Here is a 19,031-nt window from a genome sequence, read left to right as displayed (position 1 = left end):
GCCGGCGGCGCCCGGCCGGGCCGGCAGCTCCAGGTAAGGCATCGCCTGCGCGGCTGCGGCCCCCGACCCGACACAACTGCGCGAGCCACGCCGGAGCCGGGAGCCGAGCGGGTGCAAAGCCGCAGGCGGCTGGCGAGGGGGTGACGCTGCCTCTCCTCCCCTCCGCTCCCCCAGGCCACGACGGGTCCAGCCTCTTGCCGGGACGAGCCATTGCCGGGTGCCGCCGGCGCCGGCGCCGCCGGGGACGCGCTGGGGAGATCAGAGCGTCTCGGCACCACGCCGAGCAGCGAGGGTCCCGTGGGGAGGAGCTCTTGGTGCCCGATCGCCCCAAGGTTGGCTCCGGAGAGATGGGGGGAAGAGGAGATTGAAACGGCCCGGCCGAGGTGTCTCCCTCCTGTGCTCCAGGGAGGCAACAGGTACCCCCAAAACAGGGTTTTTTGGAGATCACGCAGGAGAAACGAGGCTGCTCATGGCCCTGCTCCGGCCTTCCCAGTCCCTGGGGAACTTTGCCCTGGACCGGATATCTGCCCGACACTGCCCTCCAGCTCGCGCGGCAGAGACACGCGTGAGGCCTGCGAGGCCCGGTGCTGTGCTGGCTCCTCCAGCCTCTTCCCGGGGGCTCTGCGGGAAATGGGGCGTCCGGGGGGGGGCAGCAGCTTTCCCACATCCCACTCCTGGAAAAACGCCTCGCCCTCCGCGCGGGAGGGAGCCGGGCGCCCGTGTGAACCCGAGGCGGAGATGAAATAAAAACTGGGAGAGGCGCCCAGCGAAACCAGCCGGGGTGGGAACGGGACCGTGACGGTCCCACGTGCCTCCCCCGGCCTGGCCGGGCTCCGGCATCCACGGGACCCCCTTTCCCGATCCGGACACCCCCCTTGGGCTGCGCCGGGGCGAAGCCGGCCTTTGCACGCTTTTGTTTATCGTAGGACCTACAAGAAGGCCGGCAGGCAAAGCAAACACTGACTCGCCTTCCTCCCCCGCAGCAACAAAGCGCCGCTCGCCAACCGGCGCGACGGGGTGGGAGGGGGCTCTGTGGCCCCGCAGGATACGAAGTCCGGCCGAGAAGGAGCTGAGCGGTGGGTCGCCGCTGAGAAACGGGGCGCCCGGCCTGGCGCTGCGGGGTGCCGTGCGTGGTGGTGCATCGGGAGGGAAACTGAGGCACAGGGGGGGCTGGGGGGGGTGGCTGCTCCTCCGGGAGCAAACTGCCTCTGGCCCCGGAGAGCTGCCGCCGGCCAGGGGCTAAGGGTGCGCGGGGGGGTTGCACTTGCGTGTGCAAGGCTGGGCAGGGTGGGGAGGTGCACATGCATGTGCAAGGCTGGGCATGGTGGGGGGGGTTGCACATGCGTGTGCAAGGCTGGGCAGGTTGGGTGCGTGGGAGGTTGGACATGTGTGTGCAAGGCTGGGCAGGGTGGGGGTGCACACATGTGTGCAAGGGTGGGCAAGGTGGGTGGGGTGCACATGTGTGCAAGGCTGAGCAGGGTGGGCGCATGGGAGGTTGCACACGTGTGTACAAGGCTGGGTGCATGGGAGGTTGCACACGTGTGCAAGGCTGGGCATGGCGGGGGTGCACATGCGTGTGCAAGGCTGGGTGCATGAGAGGTTGCACCTACATGTGCAAGGCTGGGCATGGCGGGGGTGCACACACGTGTGCAAGGCTGGACACAGTGGGGGTGCACCCGCGTGTGCAAGGGTGGGCACAGCGAGCGAGGGGTGCACACATGTGTGCAAGGCTGGGTACGGTGGGGGTGCACACGCGTGTGCAAGGCCGGGTGCGTGGGAGGTTGCACCCGCGTGTGCAAGGCCGGCCACGGCGGGGTGGGGGGGTCCCCAGGCGCGTGCGGGGCCGGACGACGGGCTCGGCGCTCCCGCGCAGGTGCCCCGGGCCGGCATGGAGCAGGCGAGCGAGACGGACAGCGGCGCCCCGCGGCGCTCGGGTGAGCGCGGCCGGCCGAGCGCCCCCGCCGCGACGGGCGGGTCGGGGCGAGGAGCCGGCCCCCGGCCCGGTGCCAGCAGCTCCGCACGACGGGGCGGGGGAAAAGTCGACAATTGGGAAATTCGGGATTTCCCCAGGTCGGGGCGAAGCAGCCGAGCGGGATGGGGATGCGGGGGGGGGGGGGGAGTCCCCGCGTGGGGTCGGGGCCGGGGGGGACACGGCGATGCCAGAGCCCGGCACGCCCCCCCCCCCCCCCGGCGCCGGCGGGTTTCGCTCCGGGGAGCGGCTGAGTCAGAGCGAAACCTGCCGCCGCCGCCGCCGGCTTCGGAGCATCCTCCTGGCGGCGGGGCGGCGGGGGGGGGGTCGGGGGGGGGGTCGAGATTTAAAAAAAAAAAAAAAAAAAAAATCACAGCTTTTCACAGCGCGGCCCGAGGGGACCCGGCGGCTCAGCGCAAGCGGCGCCGGGAGCTGGAGGCCCGGCTGGAGGTCTGCGTGCAGGAGCTGCGGCGCCTGTGCCTGCGCGAGGCGGTGAGCGGCGGCGGGCGGTGGGCGTCCGGCCGCGGTGCCCCCCCGGCCCCGGCTCAGCTCTCCCCGCTCTGCTCCAGGAGCTGACGGGGATTTTGCCCCGCGAGTTCCCCCTGCAAAGCGGCGAGAAGCCCCCCAAAGTGCGGCGGAGGATCGGCGCCGCCTTCAAGCTGGATGAGACCCTGGTCCTGCGCGGGGCGGTGAGACGTCCCCGCTTGCCCCCCATGTACCCCCCCCCCCAAAACCCAGCCTGGCCTCAGCCTTCGTTGTCACGCCGGCGCCCCTTCCTCCTCCTCCTCCCCCCCGGCCGCGCGCCGACGGGGTGCTCAGCCCCGCGCGGCCGCCCTGGGCACCCCGGGGCGCAGCCAGGTTCGGGGTGGCGGGTGCCGAGCAGCCGTCCGTCCTTCCCCTCCCTCCTCCACCCGCCGCCCTCCGCCGTCCCCAGGACCCGCTGAGCACCCTGGAGCGGGACCTGGCGCTGCAGCTGCAGATCGCCGAGGCCGCCCGCCGCCTCTGCCGGGAGGAGAACATCGGCAAGCAGCTGCGCAAGCGGCGGAAGAGCGCGGCGCTGAAGGAGGAGAGGAAGCTGAAGGAGCTGGAGACCACCCTGAACGAGTGTCGCCTCCGGGCCGGCTGCCGGCCCCTGCCCACGAGCGGCGGCACCGCCGCCGACGGTGAGCCTGCACCCCGGCGCTCGCGTGGCGTCCGGCCCCGGCGGTGGCTGCTGCAGGCCGGGGGACTCGGCACTGTCGTCCCTGGGGACTGCAGGCCGGGGTGCTGGGTGCCGTGCGTGCACCCCGGGGTGCCCTGGGAGGATGCGCCCTGCTGCACCCTCCGGGGCGAATGCACCCCGGGGTGCCCTGGGAGGATGCGCCCTGTTGCACCCTCCTGGGCAGAAGCACCCCGGGGTGCCCTGGGAGGATGCGCCCCGCTGCACCCTCCGGGGCGAATGCACCCCGGGGTGCCCCGGGAGGATGCGCCCTGTTGCACCCTCCGGGGCGAATGCACCCCGGGGTGCCCTGGGAGGATGCGCCCCGCTGCACCCTCCGAGGCAAATGCACCCCGGGGTGCCCCGGGAGGATGCGCCCCGCTGCACCCTCCGGGGCGAATGCACCCCGGGGTGCCCCGGGAGGATGCGCCCCGCTGCACCCTCCGGGGCGAATGCACCCCGGGGTGCCCCGGGAGGATGCGCCCCGCTGCACCCTCCGAGGCGAATGCACCCCGGGGTGCCCCGGGAGGATGCGCCCCGCTGCACCCTCCGGGGCGAATGCACCCCGGGGTGCCCCGGGAGGATGCGCCCCGCTGCACCCTCCGGGGCAAATGCACCCCGGGGTGCCCCGGGAGGATGCGCCCCGCTGCACCCTCCGGGGCGAATGCACCCCGGGGTGCCCCGGGAGGATGCGCCCCGCTGCACCCTCCGGGGCGAATGCACCCCGGGGTGCCCCGGGAGGATGCGCCCCGCTGCACCCTCCGGGGCGAATGCACCCCGGGGTGCCCCGGGAGGATGCGCCCCGCTGCACCCTCCGGGGCGAATGCACCCCGGGGTGCCCCGGGAGGATGTGCCCCGCTGCACCCTCCGGGGCGAATGCACCCCGGGGTGCCCTGGGAGGATGCGCCCCGCTGCACCCTCCGGGGCGAATGCACCCCGGGGTGCCCTGGGTGAACGCGCCCCGTCGGGGTCCCTGGGGTGGGGGTGGGGGGACGACGCCATGCTGGGGTGCAGCTTGGGCCTCCTGCTTGCAGGAGAGCGCTCGGCTCCGGGAGCTGCCCGGAGCTGCGGCGGCGGTGGGCGGCGCGGCGGAGCCGGCCCGGCAGGTATCGCCGCCGGAGGCCCGCGTGTCGGGACAGGCAAGGTGCCGCCGCGCCGCCGCGCTCACCCCGGCGCCCCGCTCGCCCCCGCAGAGCCGAGCGCCTCGGACGACAGCTCCCTGTCGGACGCCGTCCTGCCGGAGGAGGGTAAGGGGGCCGCGGGCCGCCGGCGGGCTGCCCCGCACCGGCCCGCCGCACTCAGCCCTCGCCGTCTGCCGCAGCCCAGCCCCGGCCGCCGGCCCCGCGGCCCCGCGCCCGCCCCGGCGACGACGCCAGCCTCCACCGAGCCTGCGAGGAGGCCGAGCCGCTCGAGGCCGACGCCGGGTAGGGGCTGCGCCCGCCGCCGGCCCCCTCCCCGCTTCACCCCCGGCTTCTTCATGGGTTTTTTTTTTTTTCGGTTGTCGTTTCCCCCGCAGCGCCGAGCCCGTCGCCTCGCCCCTGCCCATCCCCACGGCGCCCGGCCTGGCCGACATGTCCCCCTACCGCCTGGTGCCCGTCAGGAGCCTGGCGCTGTGCCGGCGCGGGGGCTCCAGCGCCCCGACCACGCCGGAGCTGCCGGCCAGGAGAGGACAGTCCCAATCCCTCCGGTACGGCCGCCGAGCCCCCTTTTCCCAAGGGGGCCTCCCCCCCCCAACCCCATCCTTGAACGTCGGAGGCGGGCGGCAGCGAAGGACGTTCGTTCGTCTCGCCCAGGGCGCAGGGGTGCCGGGAGCCCGCCGAAGCCGGGGGCCGCGGCGCCCTGCCCCGCCGGCGTCCCACCTACTACACAGTCACGGCGCCGGCCCGCTGCTCCCCGGCGCCCGGCGCCGGCTCCGACGACAGCAGCTCGGACGTCTCCAGCGCCTCCCGCGCCACCTCGCCCGGCGGCGGCCGCAGCCCCGTCGCCTCCCGCCGCCGGCCGCCCGCCGCCGAGCCCCCCGCCGGTTCCTATACCGGGGGCGTCCGCCGGCTCCCGGCACCGGCCGCGTACCGGGGGCCGGACGCCGTGGTCTCCGAGCAGGACGCGGTCCCGCTGCGCTACCAGCGCCTGGTGCCGGGGCGCAGCCGCGTGGCGCGGGCGCCCTCGCTGAGGGACTCCGCGCCGCCCGCCGGCCGCCTCCTCTCCAAGGCCGCCGTGACCCAGGAGCTCATGTCGTGGCACGAACGGGCCCGGCTGCGCGCCGGCGCCCGGCCTCGCTCGCTCGACCGCCGCGACCTTCTCCGGCCGGGCGGCGAGACGTACGCGTCCCGCGCCCCGGTACGGCTCCGTCGGGGACGCCCAACGCGCTGTCGCTCCGCGGCGGTTCGGGGAGCGGGGTACCGGCGGCGTCCCGCAACGGGCAGAGTTGGGTCCCGGGATGGTCCTACAGGCAGGAGCGGTGTCTCGGGCAGGTCCCCAGGGCAGCACCGGGGTCCCACGAGGGTCCTTGGGGCAGCACCAGGGTCCCATGAAGGTCCCTGGGCAGGAGCAAGGTCCCACGAGGGTCCTTGGGGTAGGAGCAGGGTCCCAAGAAGGTCCCTGGGGCAGGATCAGGGTTGCATAAGGGTCCTTGGGGAAGTAGCAGGATCCCACGAGGGTCTTTGGGGCAACAGCGGGGTCCCATGAAGGTCCGGGGCAGCACCAGGGTCCCACAAGGGTCCTTGAGGCAGGAGCAGGGTCCCATGAAGGTCCCTGGGGCAAGACCAGGGTCCCTCAAGGGTTCTTGGGGCAGGACTGGGGACTCACAAGGGTCCCTGTGGGCAAGTCCAGGGTCTCTAGGGCAGCACCAGGGTCCCATGAAGGTCCCTGGGGCAGAAGCAGGGTCCCATGGGGGTCCTTGGGCAGCACTGAGGTCCCTGGGGCAGGAGCAGAGTCCCACGAGGGTCCCTGGGGCAGCACCAGGGTCCCACGAGGGTCCCTGGGACAAAAGCAGGGTCCCACGTGGGTCCCTGGGGCAGCACCGAGGTCCCTTCTGGCAGGACGGGGGGGTCACTGGGGGGCACGAGGGCCCTCGCACGGCATTTTGGAGGGGGAGGATGCACTGGTTCCCCGCCGGACCCCCGACCCCAGGGAGCCGAGGCGGTGGTGGTGGTGGCGGGGGGGGGGTCCCCGCCTGGCCGCATCCGCTCCGGTGTGCGGGGTCACGTTCAGCGCTCAGCCTCCCCCCCTTGCTTTGCACCGCCCGGGGTGGGGGGTTCCTCGGCGGCGCCTCGGCGGGATTTGGGCGGTTTGGGGCGCGCAGCCCCCTTCCCGCGGCGCCCACCGCCCCTCGTCTCCCTGCAGGTGGCCCAGACGCACGTGCTGCAGCGCTGCCTGGACGGGGCGCCCCGGCAGGTCTACGTGCCTGAGAACGGCGAGATCGTCACACGAGTGTAAGCACTCCCCCCCACCCCCCCCCCGGCCAGCGGTGCCACCCAGTGCCGGACCGTCCCGAGTGGGAGCCGGCGGCCGGGTGCTGGGGATGCCGCGGTCACCCTGCCGCGGCCTGGCTGGGCCCCCCCCAGGGGCCGTGCCCACGTTTGGGAACCCGTCGCCGGTCCCGGGGCCCAGCGGGGACCGTCGCCTCTCGCCCTGCCAGGTCCGACCCCTCCGAGACGGGCGGGGGCGCCGGATAAAGGCCCCGAAATCCGGGATTCGGGACCGGCCTCGCTTTCTGCTATAATAAACACGGACGTTTGGGTTCGGCCCCGGGGTCCTTCCCGGCTGCTCCGTCGGGGACGGCGGCGCCTCCCGGGACCCGTCAGCCCGGCTCTGTCCCCCTCCGGTCCCCGGTTTGGGGGGGGGTCCCTTCCCCGGGGCAGGTGCCGCTCGCAGCCTGCAGGAAAGCGGCTTCCTCGGGAAGGGGGGGGGACGGGGCAGGGGGGCTCGGGAGCCGCGGGGGGCGAGAAAATGGGCTTTCGCCGAAGGGGACACGGAGGGGCTCCGGCGCCCTGGGCGGGGGGCGCGCGGGCCGGCCGCGGCACGCAGAGGGGGGATGCCCCGAGCGGAGCCCCCCCGGAGCGGGGGGCTGGCACCCAGCGCGACGCAGGGGCGCGAGGGCTCGGCCGCCCCGGCCGCGGCTCGTCCCCGGACCTGGCTGCCAAGCGCCGGCCTTTCCCCCCGGCCCCCAGAAACCCCTTGCTCCCCCCGCCTGGGGAAGGGGTGCCGGGGAAGGGATGGGGTGAGGGGTGCAGGGGGCATGCGGGGGCGAAGGGGATGGGGAGGGGAAGGGGTGCAGGGAAGGGGAAAGGGTGCAGGGGGCATGTGGGGGAGGGGAAGGGTGCAGGGGTGCAGGGAAGAGCTGTGGGGGTGCAGGGAAGGGGTGCAGGGGGCATGCAGGGAGGGGAAGGGTGCAGGGGTGCAGGGAGGGGAAGGGTGCAGGGGGGTGCAGGGGGCATGCAGGGAGGGGAAGGGTGCAGGGGTGCAGGGAGGGGAAGGAGAGGGGTGCAGGGAAGGGGATGGGGAGGGGAAGGGGTGCAGGGAAGAGCTGTGGGGGTGCAGAGAAGGGGTGCAGGGACGGGAGGGGAAGGAGGTGCAGGAAGGGGGTGCCGGGGGATGGGGAAGGGAAAGCGTGGGTGGGGAGGGGAAGGGGTGCCGGGGGTGCAGGGAAGAGCTGTGGGGGTGCAGGGAAGGGGTGCAGGGGGCATGCAGGGAGGGGAAGGGTGCAGGGGTGCAGGGAGGGGAAGGGTGCAGGGGTGCAGGGAAGGGGATGGGTAGGGGAAGGGGTGCAGGGAAGGGGTGCAGGGGGCATGCAGGGAGGGGAAGGGTGCAGGGGTGCAGGGAGGGGAAGGGTGCAGGGGTGCAGGGAAGGGGATGGGTAGGGGAAGGGGTGCAGGGAAGGGGTGCAGGGGGCATGCAGGGAGGGGAAGGGTGCAGGGGTGCAGGGAGGGGAAGGAGAGGGGTGCAGGGAAGGGGATGGGGAGGGGAAGGGGTGCAGGGAAGGGGTGCAGGGGGCATGCAGGGAGGGGAAGGGTGCAGGGGTGCAGGGAGGGGAAGGAGAGGGGTGCAGGGAAGGGGATGGGGAGGGGAAGGGGTGCAGGGAAGAGCTGTGGGGGTGCAGAGAAGGGGTGCAGGGACGGGAGGGGAAGGAGGTGCAGGAAGGGGGTGCCGGGGGATGGGGAAGGGAAAGCGTGGGTGGGGAGGGGAAGGGGTGCCGGGGGTGCAGGGAGGGGAAGGGGTGCAGCTGGGGAGGGGGAAGCGCAGGGGGGCAGGAGGGGAAGGGGAGCGGGGAGCAGGGCCGGGGGCGGCAGCGCGGGGCCGCGGGCGGGCGGGAGGGGCGGCTCCGCCCGGCGGGGCGGGCCGGGGCCGGGGCCGGGGCCGGGGCCGGGGCCTGCGGCTGGAGGCGCCGCCGGGGGCGGGGGGGGGGAGCCCGGGCAGCCGCCGAGCGCCGCGGGGCTGCGGCGTCACTGCGGGCCTGCGCCGGCCGCGCCGGGACCGGGGCCGCTGCACCGCGCCGGGACCAGAACCGGCACCGGGGCCGGGGCCGCTGCACCGCGCCGGCACCGCTGCACCAGGCCGAGACCGCTGCACCGCGCCGGCACCGGCACCGGCACCGGGACCGCTGCACCGCGCCGGCACCGCTGCACCAGGCCGAGACCGCTGCACCGCGCCGGGACCCGCACCGGCACCGGCACCGGGACCGCTGCACCGCGCCGGCACCGCTGCACCAGGCCGAGACCGCTGCACCGCGCCGGGACCCGCACCGGCACCGGCACCGCTGCACCGCGGCCGCCGCAGCGCACCGGCCCCGCCGCACCGGCGCCGCCCTCGCCCCGGGCGCCCCCGGGCGGAGCGGAGCCCCGGCCCGGCCCCTCGGGGCAGGCAGCGAGCGCCGCGGGCAGCGGCTCCCCGGGGCCCCGCAGCCAGGATGGGGCCCGGCGGCGCCGGGACCGGCTGGCCCCTGGCCGGCACCGTGCTGGTGGCCGTGGCCACCTCGCTGGGTAAGAGACACCCGGGGCGGGGCGGGGGGCCCGCTGCCGCCCGTTGCGGCCGTGGCGCGTCCTGGGTGCCATGGCGTGGGGCCTGGTGCAGCCCGTTGCGGCCGTGGGGCACCCTGGGCGGTCGGGATAGAGGCCTGATGCCGCTCGTTGCATTTATGGGGCACCCTGGGCGGTCGGGATAGAGGCCCGATGCCGCTCGTTGCATCTGTGAGGCACCCTGGGCAGTCGGGATAGAGGCCCGATGCCGCTCATTGCGTCCATGGGGCACCCTGGGCAATCGGGATAGAGGCCCGATGCTGCTCGTTGCATCTGTGGGGCACCCTGGGCAGTCGGGATAGAGGCCCGATGCCGCTCGTTGCGTCCATGGGGCACCCTGGGCAATCGGGATAGAGGCCCGATGCTGCTCGTTGCATCTGTGGGGCACCCTGGGCAGTCGGGATAGAGGCCCGATGCCGCTCGTTGCATCTGTGAGGCACCCTGGGCAGTCGGGATAGAGGCCCGATGCCGCTCATTGCGTCCATGGGGCACCCTGGGCAATCGGGATAGAGGCCCGATGCTGCTCGTTGCATCTGTGGGGCACCCTGGGCAGTCGGGATAGAGGCCCGATGCCGCTCGTTGCGTCCATGGGGCACCCTGGGCAATCGGGATAGAGGCCCGATGCTGCTCGTTGCATCTGTGGGGCACCCTGGGCAGTCGGGATAGAGGCCCGATGCCGCTCGTTGCGTCCATGGGGCACCCTGGGTGATCGGGATAGAGGCCCGATGCTGCTCATTGCATCTGTGGGGCACCCTGGGCGGCCGGGATAGAGGCCCGATGCCGCTCATTGCATCTGTGGGGCACCCTGGGCGGCCGGGATAGAGGCCCGATGCCGCTCGTTGCATCTGTGGGGCACCCTGGGCAGTCGGGATAGAGGCCCGATGCCGCTCGTTGCATCTGTGGGGCACCCTGGGCGGCCGGGATAGAGGCCCGATGCTGCTCATTGCGTCCATGGGGCACCCTGGGTGATCGGGATAGAGGCCCGATGCCGCTCGTTGCATCTGTGGGGCAGCCCGGGCGGTCGGGTGGGGGGGACCTAGTGGCGTCCGCGGGGCGCCCCGGCCGTGCCGGCGCAGCCTCCTCCCCCCGTCGCTGCCCCCGGCTCTGTTTCGGGGGGGCCGGAGGTGGTGCCGGCTGCGAGACGCTCTCCCGTTTTTCCGGGCGCCCTGGGCCGCCCCGGCTGGGTCGTGCCGCTTCCTCGACCCGCTGAGGGCTGGAGGGGGCCGGGGGGGGGGGTGACGGTGGCTTTTCCGGTAGGCGCTGGCGATTTGGGGCCGTGGCGGGGGCTGCGGGTCCGCCTGGCAGCCGGCGAGCGGCGGCTTCAGCCCCTGTTAGACACCAGCGAAGCCGCCCGGGCGCCGCCGCCGTTCCCGAAGTCCTCGTCCCCGAGGCTATTTCTGGGCTCGCAGGTGGCACCAGCCAGAAATAGAGCGGGGAGGCGTTGCTGTCCCCGTCCCCGGGGCTGCCGCACGGAGGGGTGGGGGGGGGGGGCGGCGTGCCCCGAGGCCCCGGTGACGGGCGCCCGTCCCCCAGCGGCGGGGGGCGAGGACTGCCTGTGGTACGTGGACAGGAACGGCTCGTGGCACCCCGGCTTCGACTGCGACTTCTTCACCTTCTGCTGCGGCACCTGCCAGCAGCGCTACTGCTGCCGCGACCCGCTGCGCCTCATCACCGAGCGCCAGCAGCGCCACTGCCTCGCCTTCAGGTGGGTGCCCCGCGCCGCTTTTTGGGTGCTGCAGCTGGGCTCTGGGTGGCGGGCGCAGGGTGACGGCGGCGCCCACTTCCCATGTCCCCGCGGCCTCCCGCAGCCCCAAGACCATCGCGGGCATCGCCTCGGCCGTGGTGCTCTTCCTCGCCATCGTCACCACCATCGTCTGCTGCTTCATGTGCTCCTGCTGCTACCTGTACCAGCGGCGGCAGCAGCTGCGCACGCCGCTGCAAGGTGGGGGGGGCAGCGGGGGGGTCGGGGCGCAGGGTGGGGATTGGGGGTGCAGGGAGGTCCTGCAGGGATTTGGGGTGGGGGAGTGGGGTGCAGGGAGGGATATGGGGGTGCAAGGTGGGGATAGGGGGTGCAGGGGGGATATGGGGTGCAGGGAGGATTAGGGGTACAGGGTGGGGATATGGGGTGCAGGGGGGGGTCCTGCAGGGATTTGGGGTGGGGGAGTGGGGTGCAGGGAGGGATATGGGGGTGCAAGGTGGGGATAGGGGGTGCAGGGGGGATATGGGGTGCAGGGAGGTTGAGATCCAGGGGGATAAGGGGTGCAGGGAGGATTAGGGGTACAGGGTGGGGATATGGGGTGCAGGGGGGGGTCCTGCAGGGATTTGGGGCTGGGGAGTGGGGTGTAGGGTGGGGATATGGGGTGCAGGGGGAGATTGGGGTGTAGGGTGGGGATATGGGGTGTGTCCTGCAGGGATTAGTGTGGGGGATTGGGATGCAGGGAGGGATATGGGAGTGCAAGGTGGGGATATGGGGTGCAGGGGGATTTGGGATGCAGGGGGATATGGGGTGCAGGGAGGATTGGGGGTGCAGGGTGGGGATACAGAGTGGGGGACATTGGGGGTGCAGGTGGGGTTGGGATGTGGGGGGATAAGGGGTGCAGGGAGGATTAGGGGTGCAGGGGGGGGTCCTGCAGGGATTTGGGGCAGGGGAGTGGGGTGTAGGGTGGGGATATAGGGTGCAGGTGGAGATTGGGGTGTAGGGTGGGGATATGGGGTGCGGGGGGGGTGTCCTGCAGGGATTAGGGTGGGGGATTGGGATGCAGGGAGGGATATGGGGGTGCAAGGTGGGGATATGGGGTGCAGGGGGATATGGGGTGCAGGGGGTTGGGATGCAGGGGGATATGGGGTGCAGGGAGGATTGGGGGTACAGGGTGGGGATATGGAGTGCAGGGGGGATTGTGGGTGCAGGGGGGATTGTGGGTGCAGGGTGGGGATACAGAGTGTGGGGGACATTGGGGGTGCAGGGAGGTTGGGGTGCAGGGGGATATGGGATGCAGGGGGATTTGGGATGGGGGATATGGGGTGCAGGGAGGATTGGGGGTGCAGGGTGGGGATACAGAGTGTGGGGGACACTGGGGGTGCAGGGAGGGTTGGGGGTGCAGGGCGGATATGGGGTGCAGGGAGGATTGGGGGTGCAGGGTGGGGATACAGAGTGTGGGGGACATTGGGGGTGCAGGGAGGAGATGGGGGGTGCAGGGTGCACCCTGCCGAGGGCCGCAGCCGCCCGCGGGCACCGCCAGGCCACGGCGGGCCCCGTCCCCGGGTGTCGCAGCACCCAGCGCCGTGTCCCCCCCCCTCCGCCTAGGCCCAGAGATCCCGCTGTCGAGCTACCCCGGCGCCCCCACCGCCCCGTTCGCTGCCGCCCCCCCCAAGGCCGGCCCGGCCCCCCCGCAGCCCGGCTTCGCCCCCATGGCCATGTACCCGCCGGCCGGCCCCGCCGCGCAGTACCCGCTCTACCCAGCCGGCCCCCCCGTGTACAACCCCACAGGTGAGACCCTCCCCCCAAAACCCCCTCGAGGCCGCAGCCGCCCCCCCCCCCCCCCCGGCGCAGGCCGGTTTTTGGGGGATTGGGGGGGGGCTGACGCCACGTCCCGGCTCTCTCCGCAGCCCCTCCGCCCTACGTCCCGGCGCAGCCCAGCTACCCCGGGGCCTGAGCACCCCGCGACCCCCCCCCCGCTGCGGCCACGGACCCCCCCCACCGCCACCGCTGGGGCGGCATCGGTCCCCCCCGCCGCGGGAGCACTGGGAAGGACGACCCGCAAAAGCCTCGCTGCCGAGCGGGGTTGCGGCTAAATCGGGCCCTTCGACGAGACACCCCCCCCCCCCCCCGAAAGGCCAGCCATGCCGCGGGGCGATGCACCGCTTCGCCCCCCCCCCCCCCCGCCGGTTCCCGCGTGCCGTGCCGGGGCCGGCGGCACAAAGCGGCTCTTGTGCAGGTGCCGGGCGCCTGGACACTGGGTCCTTTGTGGGCGCCTCGGTGCCCCCCCCCAGTCCCGAAGGGGCTCCCGGAGGCCCCTCGCCGGAGGGACGTGCCCTGCGCCGCCGCGGCCGTCCCCCCCCCCCCCAAAACCGCCATCCCCCGTTTGTTTTTGGCCTCGGCTCGAACCCGCAGGCTCGTTCCCGACCGGGCTCGCATTAAAACATCCGCGTCTGCGCCCTCACGCCGGTGTCCCGCGTCCGTGCCTCGCTCGGCGGACCCCCCCCCCCGGGGCGTGCCGGCCCCCCGGTACCCGGGGATGCTCCCGGGCTCCCCCTGCATCCGGCCTCCAGCGCGGGAAGCGCCAGGAGAAGAGGATTTATTTTCTATTTTAGTACTTAGATCAGGTAACCAAGGGCTCCGGCGGGACATCCCGGCCGGAGAGCAGTCCTCACCCCGGAGGCGAGACCGGGGTTGGGGGGGGGGGCAAAGATTCAGCCGGCCAAATTTAGCCCCCCCCCCCCTTCTGCACCAAGAGCGACGGGCCGAGTCTCCCTTTAGAGCCGGCGGGGAGAAGCGGGCGATGGGGGGAGCGCGCGGCCCGGCCGGCGTGACTCGTGTCACCCGCCGCCAGCGCCGAGGGGAGCCAGGCGACCCGCGGACGGCGACTCGGAAACGCCGCCAATTCGGGCCCGGCGAATCCCACCGGCGGCTTCTGCCGCTCGGGCGGCCCCGGCTGCGGGCGGCAGCAGAGAGCGGGGAGCCCCGCGGCCAGTTCAGAGTTTTATTACGAGGTGGCGGCAGAGGGTGGCGAGCCGGGGGGGGGGGGGGGGGGGGAGAGAAAAGACCGAAACCAAACCAGGCGCCGGAGCGCGGCGGCCCCCAAAGCGAACGCTGCGCGCCGGCCCCGTCTCCGCCGGCGCGGCCCCCCCCCCCGGCCGGCTCCCCGCAGCCAGCTGCGGGGCGGCTCAGGGCTTGGGGGCCGCCTGCTCGCGGAGGTAGAGGTCGCGGAGCTGGGCCAGGCTGCTGCTGACGCCGCCCAGCGCCTCGGCGATGACGCGCAGGACGGAGGCCGTCTCGCGGCGGCTCTCGGCGTACTCGCGCCGGAAAGCCCGCATCTCCTGCACCAGCTGCTCGTTGGACTGGACGATGCGTTTCTCGGCCGGGCTGAGGTGATGAGCGTTTTCGGTTCCCGCTTGGGAGAGCGGCGGCGGCGGCGGCGCGGCGGCTCCCGGCTCGCCGGCGAGGCGCTCGGCCTCCCGGTCGAAGACGACGCTGGCGAAATCGGCTCCCAGCGGCTCCCGCTGCTCGGCCAGGTCGCCGCCGCCGGAGAGTTCGGGTTGCGAGGGACGCGGCGGGCTCCGGCTCCAGCCTTCGCCCGGCTCGCCGGACGCGTGGGCGCTGCTCCGCGGCAGGAGCCGCCGCCGCCGCTCGGCGCCCGGGGCCGCCCGCGCCTGGACGCTCTCCGAGGTCGGCGCCTGGAAGGCTTCGGTCTTCACCTCCACCGGCTCCTCCTTCAGCGCCTCCTCCTTCACGCCTGGCCGGGGCGGAGAGAGCGGGTCACGGCGCGGCGCCGGCGGCCCCCCGCCGCCCTCCCGGCGCCGCGCCGCCTCAACGGTGCTAGTCGGGGAGCGAGGAACCCAGGAAGCGGGGCGGGAGAGCGGCTCGCGCCGGGCCGGGAGGCGCTGCCGGCACTCGGCCGTCGCCTCCGCCGCCTCTCCCCGCTCACCCCTGTCCCCGCTGCCACCCCACCGCGGCCTCTTAAAAGCCCAGAGCGGGGCGGATGCGGCATTTGGGACGGACGGACGGACGGACGGGGTGGGGGGATCGCTGCGAGAGGAGGGGGAGGCTGGCAGGCGCTGGCCCTGGCCCGGCTCGGCCCCGCCGCGTCCCTCGTCTTGGTCCCCCTCCCGGCCGTGTCCCTCGTCTTCCTCTCCTGGTCTTGGACCCCCCCCCCAACGTGCCCGTCCCACGTCATCGTCGCGGTCCCCCATGTCCCTGTTGCGGTTTCAGTCCCCTCCACCAGTCCCCCGTGTCCCCGGCCCTGTCCCGCTCTTGGTCCCTCATGTCCCTGTTCCTCCAGGTCGCCATCCTGTCCGCCGTGTCCCCGCACTCCTGTCCCGTCCCCTGTGTCCCTGCACCCCACGCTCTGTCCTGTCCCCTGTGTCCCCACACCACGTGCCCTGTCCCCATCCCCCACGCCCTGTCGCCATCCCTCGTGTCCCCGCGCCTCATGCCCTGTCCCGTCCCCCACGTCCCCACACCCCATGCCTGGTCCTGTCCCGACTGTCCCCACTCCCCACATCTTGTCCCATCCCTCGTGTCCCCTCACCCAAGGTCCTGTCCCGTCCCCCCGTGTCCCTACACCCCACACTCTGTCCCCATCCCGTGTCCCCACATCCCAGGTGCTGTCCTGTCCCCCCGTGTCCCCTCACCCCACACCCTGTCCCCCAGCACCCCAGGTCCTGTCCCGTCCCCCGTGTCCCCGCACCCCACACACCGTCCCCCCTCACCCCACGCTCTGTCCCCGTCCCTCGTGTCCTCACACCCAAGGTCCTGTCCCGTCCCCCGTGTCCCCACACCCCAGGTCATGTCCCCGTGTCCCCGCACCCCACAGTCTGTCCCCGTGCCCCATGACCGGTCCCCATCCCTCGGGTCCCCTCACCCCACACACCGTCCCCCATGTCCCCACACCCCATGCCCAGTCCTGTCCCAACTGTCCCCTCACCCCACGCCCTGTCCCCGTCCCTCGTGTCCCCACATCCCAGGTCCTGTCCCGTCCCCCGTGTCCCCTCACCCCAGGTCATGTCCCCGTGTCCTCGCACCCCACACACAGCCCCCCTAACCCCACGCCCTGTCCCCGTCCCTCGTGTCCCCACATCCCAGGTCCTGTCCCATCCCCCGTGTCCCCTCACCCCAGGTCATGTCCCCGTGTCCTCGCACCCCACACACAGCCCCCCTAACTCCACGCCCTGTCCCCGTCCCTCGTGTCCTCACACCCCAGGTCCTGTCCCGATCCCCACGTCCCCGCACCCCACACCCTGTCCCCCCGCACCCCACGCTCTGTCCTGTCCCCCCGTGTCCTCTCACCCCACGTCCTGTCCCCGTGTCCCCCCTCACCCCACGCTCTGTCCCGTCCCCCGTGTCCCCTCACCCCACGTCCTGTCCCCGTGTCCCCCCTCACCCCACGCTCTGTCCCGTCCCCCATGTCCCCTCACCCCACGTCCGGTCCCCGTGTCCCCCCGCACCCCACTCCCGGTCCCGTCCCCCGTGTCCCCTCACCCCACGTCCTGTCCCCGTGTCCCCCCTCACCCCACGCCCGGTCCCGTCCCCCGTGTCCCCTCACCCCACGTCCTGTCCCCGTGTCCCCCCTCACCCCATGCCCGGTCCCGTCCCCCCGTGTCCCCTCACCCCACGTCCTGTTTTGTGTCCCCCCTCACCCCACGCCTGGTCCCGTCCCCCCGTGTCCCCTCACCCCACGTCCTGTCCCCGTGTCCCCCCACACCCCACGCTCTGTCCCGTCCCCCTGTGTCCCCCCTCACCCCACGCCCGGTCCCGTCCCCCGTGTCCCCTCACCCCACGTCCTGTCCCCGTGTCCCCGCACCCCATGCTCTGTCCCATCCCCCAAGTCCCCTCACCCCACGCCCGGTCCCCGTGTCCCCCCGCTCCCCACGCCCGGTCCCGTCCCCCGTGTCCCCTCACCCCACGTCCTGTCCCCGTGTCCCCCCTCACCCCACGCCCGGTCCCGTCCCCCGTGTCCCCCCGCACCCCACGTCCTGTCCCCGTGTCCCCCAGCACCCCACGCCCGGTCCCGTCCCCCGCGTCCCCTCACCCCACGTCCTGTCCCCGTGTCCCCCCGCACCCCACGCCCGGTCCCGTCCCCCGTGTCCCCACACCCCATGTTCTGTCCCCGTGTCCCCCCTCACCCCACGCTCTGTCCCGTCCCCCGTGTCCCCTCACCCCACGTCCGGTCCCCGTGTCCCCCCTCACCCCATGCCCGGTCCCGTCCCCCGTGTCCCCTCACCCCACGTCCTGTCCCCGTGTCCCCCCTCACCCCACGCCCGGTCCCGTCCCCCGTGTCCCCTCACCCCACGTCCTGTCCCCGTGTCCCCCCTCACCCCATGCCCGGTCCCGTCCCCCCGTGTCCCCTCACCCCACGTCCTGTTTTGTGTCCCCCCTCACCCCACGCCCGGTCCCGTCCCCCGTGTCCCCTCACCCCACGCCCGGTCCCCGTGTCCCCCCGCACTCCACGCTTTGTCCCGTCCCCCGTGTCCCCTCACCCCACGTCCTGTCCCCGTGTCCCCGCACCCCACGCTCTGTCCCGTCCCCCCGTGTCCCCTCACCCCACGTCCTGTCCCCGTGTCCCCGCACCCCACGCTTTGTCCCGTCCCCCATGTCCCCTCACCCCACGCCCGGTCCCCGTGTCCCCCCGCACTCCACGCTTTGTCCCGTCCCCCGTGTCCCCTCACCCCACGCCCGGTCCCCGTGTCCCCCCTCACCCCACGCTCTGTCCCGTCCCCCGTGTCCCCTCACCCCACGCCCGGTCCCCGTGTCCCCCCGCACTCCACGCTTTGTCCCGTCCCCCGTGTCCCCTCACCCCACGTCCTGTCCCCGTGTCCCCCCGCACCCCACGCCCGGTCCCGTCCCCCGCGTCCCCTCACCCCACATCCTATCCCCGTGTCCCCCCGCACCCCACGCCCGGTCCCGTCCCCCGTGTCCCCTCACCCCACGTCCTGTCCCCGTGTCCCCCCGCACCCCACGCCTGGTCCCGTCCCCCCGTGTCCCCTCACCCCACGTCCTGTCCCCGTGTCCCCCCACACCCCACGCTCTGTCCCGTCCCCCGTGTCCCCTCACCCCACGTCCGGTCCCCGTGTCCCCCCGCACCCCACGCCCGGTCCCGTCCCCCGTGTCCCCTCACCCCACGCCCGGTCCCCGTGTCCCCCCTCACCCCACGCCCGGTCCCGTCCCCCGTGTCCCCTCACCCCACGTCCTGTCCCCGTGTCCCCCCGCTCCCCACGCCCGGTCCCGTCCGTGTCCCCTCACCCCATGCCCGGTCCCGTCCCCTGTGTCCCCTCACCCCAGGTTCTGTCCTGTCCCCCCCGTGTCCCTGCACCCCAGGCTCTGTCCCCGTACCCTATGGCCGGTCCCCATGTCCCGTGTCCCCTCACCCCACGCCCGGTCCCCGTGTCCCCCCTCACCCCACGCCCGGTCCCGTCCCCCCGTGTCCCCGCACCCCACGCCCGGTCCCGTCCCCCGTGTCCCCTCACCCCACGTCCTGTCCCCGTGTCCCCTCACCCCACGCCCGGTCCCGTCCGCCGCCGGCCGCGCACCCACCGTGCGGCGTCACCACCTCGACGGCGACGAGCGGCGGGTCGAGGCCGGCGGCGGCGCGCAGGCCCCAGCCGGGGCCGGGGCCGGGGCCGGGGCCGGGGCCGGGGCCGGGGCGGGGGCCGGCGGCCGGGCGGGGGCCGGCGGCCGGGCCCTGCCGCTCCTGCCGGTGCCGGGTGATCTTGTCGTTGGCGCGGCGGCGCAGGCCCCGCCAGCGGTTCTTCACCTCGCCGATGTCGCGCTGGTTGCGGCCGGCCGCGTTGATCTTGTTGGTGATGCGCCACCAGATCTTCTGCTTCTCGTAGGCGTTGACGGTGCTGGCGGCGGCGCCGAAGAGCAGCTGCTCGTACTTGAGCACCTCGCTCATGAGGATGTCGATCTCCTGCAGCGTGAAGTTGGGCTTCCGCTTCAGCAGCCCCCGCCGCCCCGCGCCGCCGCCGCCCGCCGCGGCCATGCTGCCCCCCGCCGCCGCCTCATGGCGCCGCCCGGCCGCCCATGGCCCCGCCGCCCGCGCCTTTGTCTGCGCCGCCGCCGCCGCCGCCGCCGCCGCCGCTGCCGCCGCCGCCGCCACAGAGCGGCCGCGGCCGCGGGAGCCCGAGCGGCGGC

At 74.0% G+C, this 19,031-nt stretch overlaps 3 protein-coding genes across 5 annotated transcripts; 2 read left to right on the top strand and 1 right to left on the bottom strand.

The window, feature by feature from the left end:
- The first annotated feature begins 376 nt into the window (after positions 1–376).
- On the top strand, positions 377–7,072 carry INAVA (innate immunity activator). Of its 3 annotated transcripts, XM_068918038.1 has the most exons (12): positions 377–416; positions 984–1,076; positions 1,874–1,934; positions 2,346–2,461; positions 2,539–2,658; positions 2,904–3,132; positions 4,361–4,414; positions 4,489–4,591; positions 4,684–4,854; positions 4,961–5,504; positions 6,510–6,598; positions 6,805–7,072. In XM_068918038.1, exons 3-12 carry the CDS (start codon positions 1,889–1,891, stop codon positions 6,839–6,841), a joined length of 1,509 nt encoding a protein of 502 aa, XP_068774139.1. In that variant the 5' UTR covers positions 377–416; positions 984–1,076; positions 1,874–1,888; the 3' UTR covers positions 6,842–7,072. The 3 variants fall into 3 exon arrangements, with proteins under 3 accessions (XP_068774139.1, XP_068774138.1, XP_068774141.1); XM_068918037.1 differs by lacking the exon at positions 377–416 and having other exon boundaries at positions 941–1,076; XM_068918040.1 differs by lacking the exons at positions 377–416; positions 6,805–7,072 and having other exon boundaries at positions 941–1,076; positions 6,510–6,602.
- Positions 7,073–9,029: 1,957 nt separating this feature from the next.
- Positions 9,030–13,341, top strand: SHISA4 (shisa family member 4). The gene is made up of 5 exons (XM_068918516.1): positions 9,030–9,145; positions 10,715–10,886; positions 10,990–11,123; positions 12,486–12,668; positions 12,788–13,341. The coding sequence occupies exons 1-5, from the start codon at positions 9,073–9,075 to the stop codon at positions 12,832–12,834; spliced, it is 609 nt and encodes a 202-aa protein (XP_068774617.1). The 5' UTR covers positions 9,030–9,072; the 3' UTR covers positions 12,835–13,341.
- A 664-nt stretch (positions 13,342–14,005) lies between these two features.
- On the bottom strand, positions 14,006–18,923 carry LOC138062083 (myb-related transcription factor, partner of profilin-like). The gene is made up of 2 exons (XM_068917853.1): positions 18,432–18,923; positions 14,006–14,634 (listed from the first exon to the last, which is right to left on the bottom strand). Exons 1-2 carry the CDS (start codon positions 18,877–18,879, stop codon positions 14,066–14,068), a joined length of 1,017 nt encoding a protein of 338 aa, XP_068773954.1. The 5' UTR covers positions 18,880–18,923; the 3' UTR covers positions 14,006–14,065.
- Positions 18,924–19,031: the final 108 nt, after the last annotated feature.

Source organism: Struthio camelus, chromosome 24 (genome assembly GCF_040807025.1).
Source record: "Struthio camelus isolate bStrCam1 chromosome 24, bStrCam1.hap1, whole genome shotgun sequence".
In the NCBI taxonomy this organism is placed as follows: Eukaryota; Metazoa; Chordata; class Aves; order Struthioniformes; family Struthionidae; genus Struthio; species Struthio camelus.
This window is presented reverse-complemented; position numbering and strand designations above follow the sequence as displayed.

What these genes read in the sequence shown, in the direction of transcription:
- SHISA4 (XM_068918516.1), top strand. Translation starts at nt 9,073, where the DNA reads ATGGGGCCCGGCGGCGCCGGGACCGGCTGGCCCCTGGCCGGCACCGTG. An exon ending in GGCCGTGGCCACCTCGCTGG is followed by an intron (nt 9,146 to 10,714) that starts GTAAGAGACACC and finishes CCCGTCCCCCAG; the next exon opens with CGGCGGGGGGCGAGGACTGC. An exon ending in CGCCACTGCCTCGCCTTCAG is followed by an intron (nt 10,887 to 10,989) that starts GTGGGTGCCCCG and finishes GGCCTCCCGCAG; the next exon opens with CCCCAAGACCATCGCGGGCA.
- INAVA (XM_068918038.1), top strand. Translation starts at nt 1,889, where the DNA reads ATGGAGCAGGCGAGCGAGACGGACAGCGGCGCCCCGCGGCGCTCGG. An exon ending in CGCCGTCCTGCCGGAGGAGG is followed by an intron (nt 4,415 to 4,488) that starts GTAAGGGGGCCG and finishes CGTCTGCCGCAG; the next exon opens with CCCAGCCCCGGCCGCCGGCC. An exon ending in CCGCTCGAGGCCGACGCCGG is followed by an intron (nt 4,592 to 4,683) that starts GTAGGGGCTGCG and finishes TTTCCCCCGCAG; the next exon opens with CGCCGAGCCCGTCGCCTCGC.
- LOC138062083 (XM_068917853.1), bottom strand. Translation starts at nt 18,879, where the DNA reads ATGGCCGCGGCGGGCGGCGGCGGCGCGGGGCGGCGGGGGCTGCTGAAG. An exon ending in CGAGGTGGTGACGCCGCACG is followed by an intron (nt 14,635 to 18,431) that starts GTGGGTGCGCGG and finishes CGCCCCGGCCAG; the next exon opens with GCGTGAAGGAGGAGGCGCTG.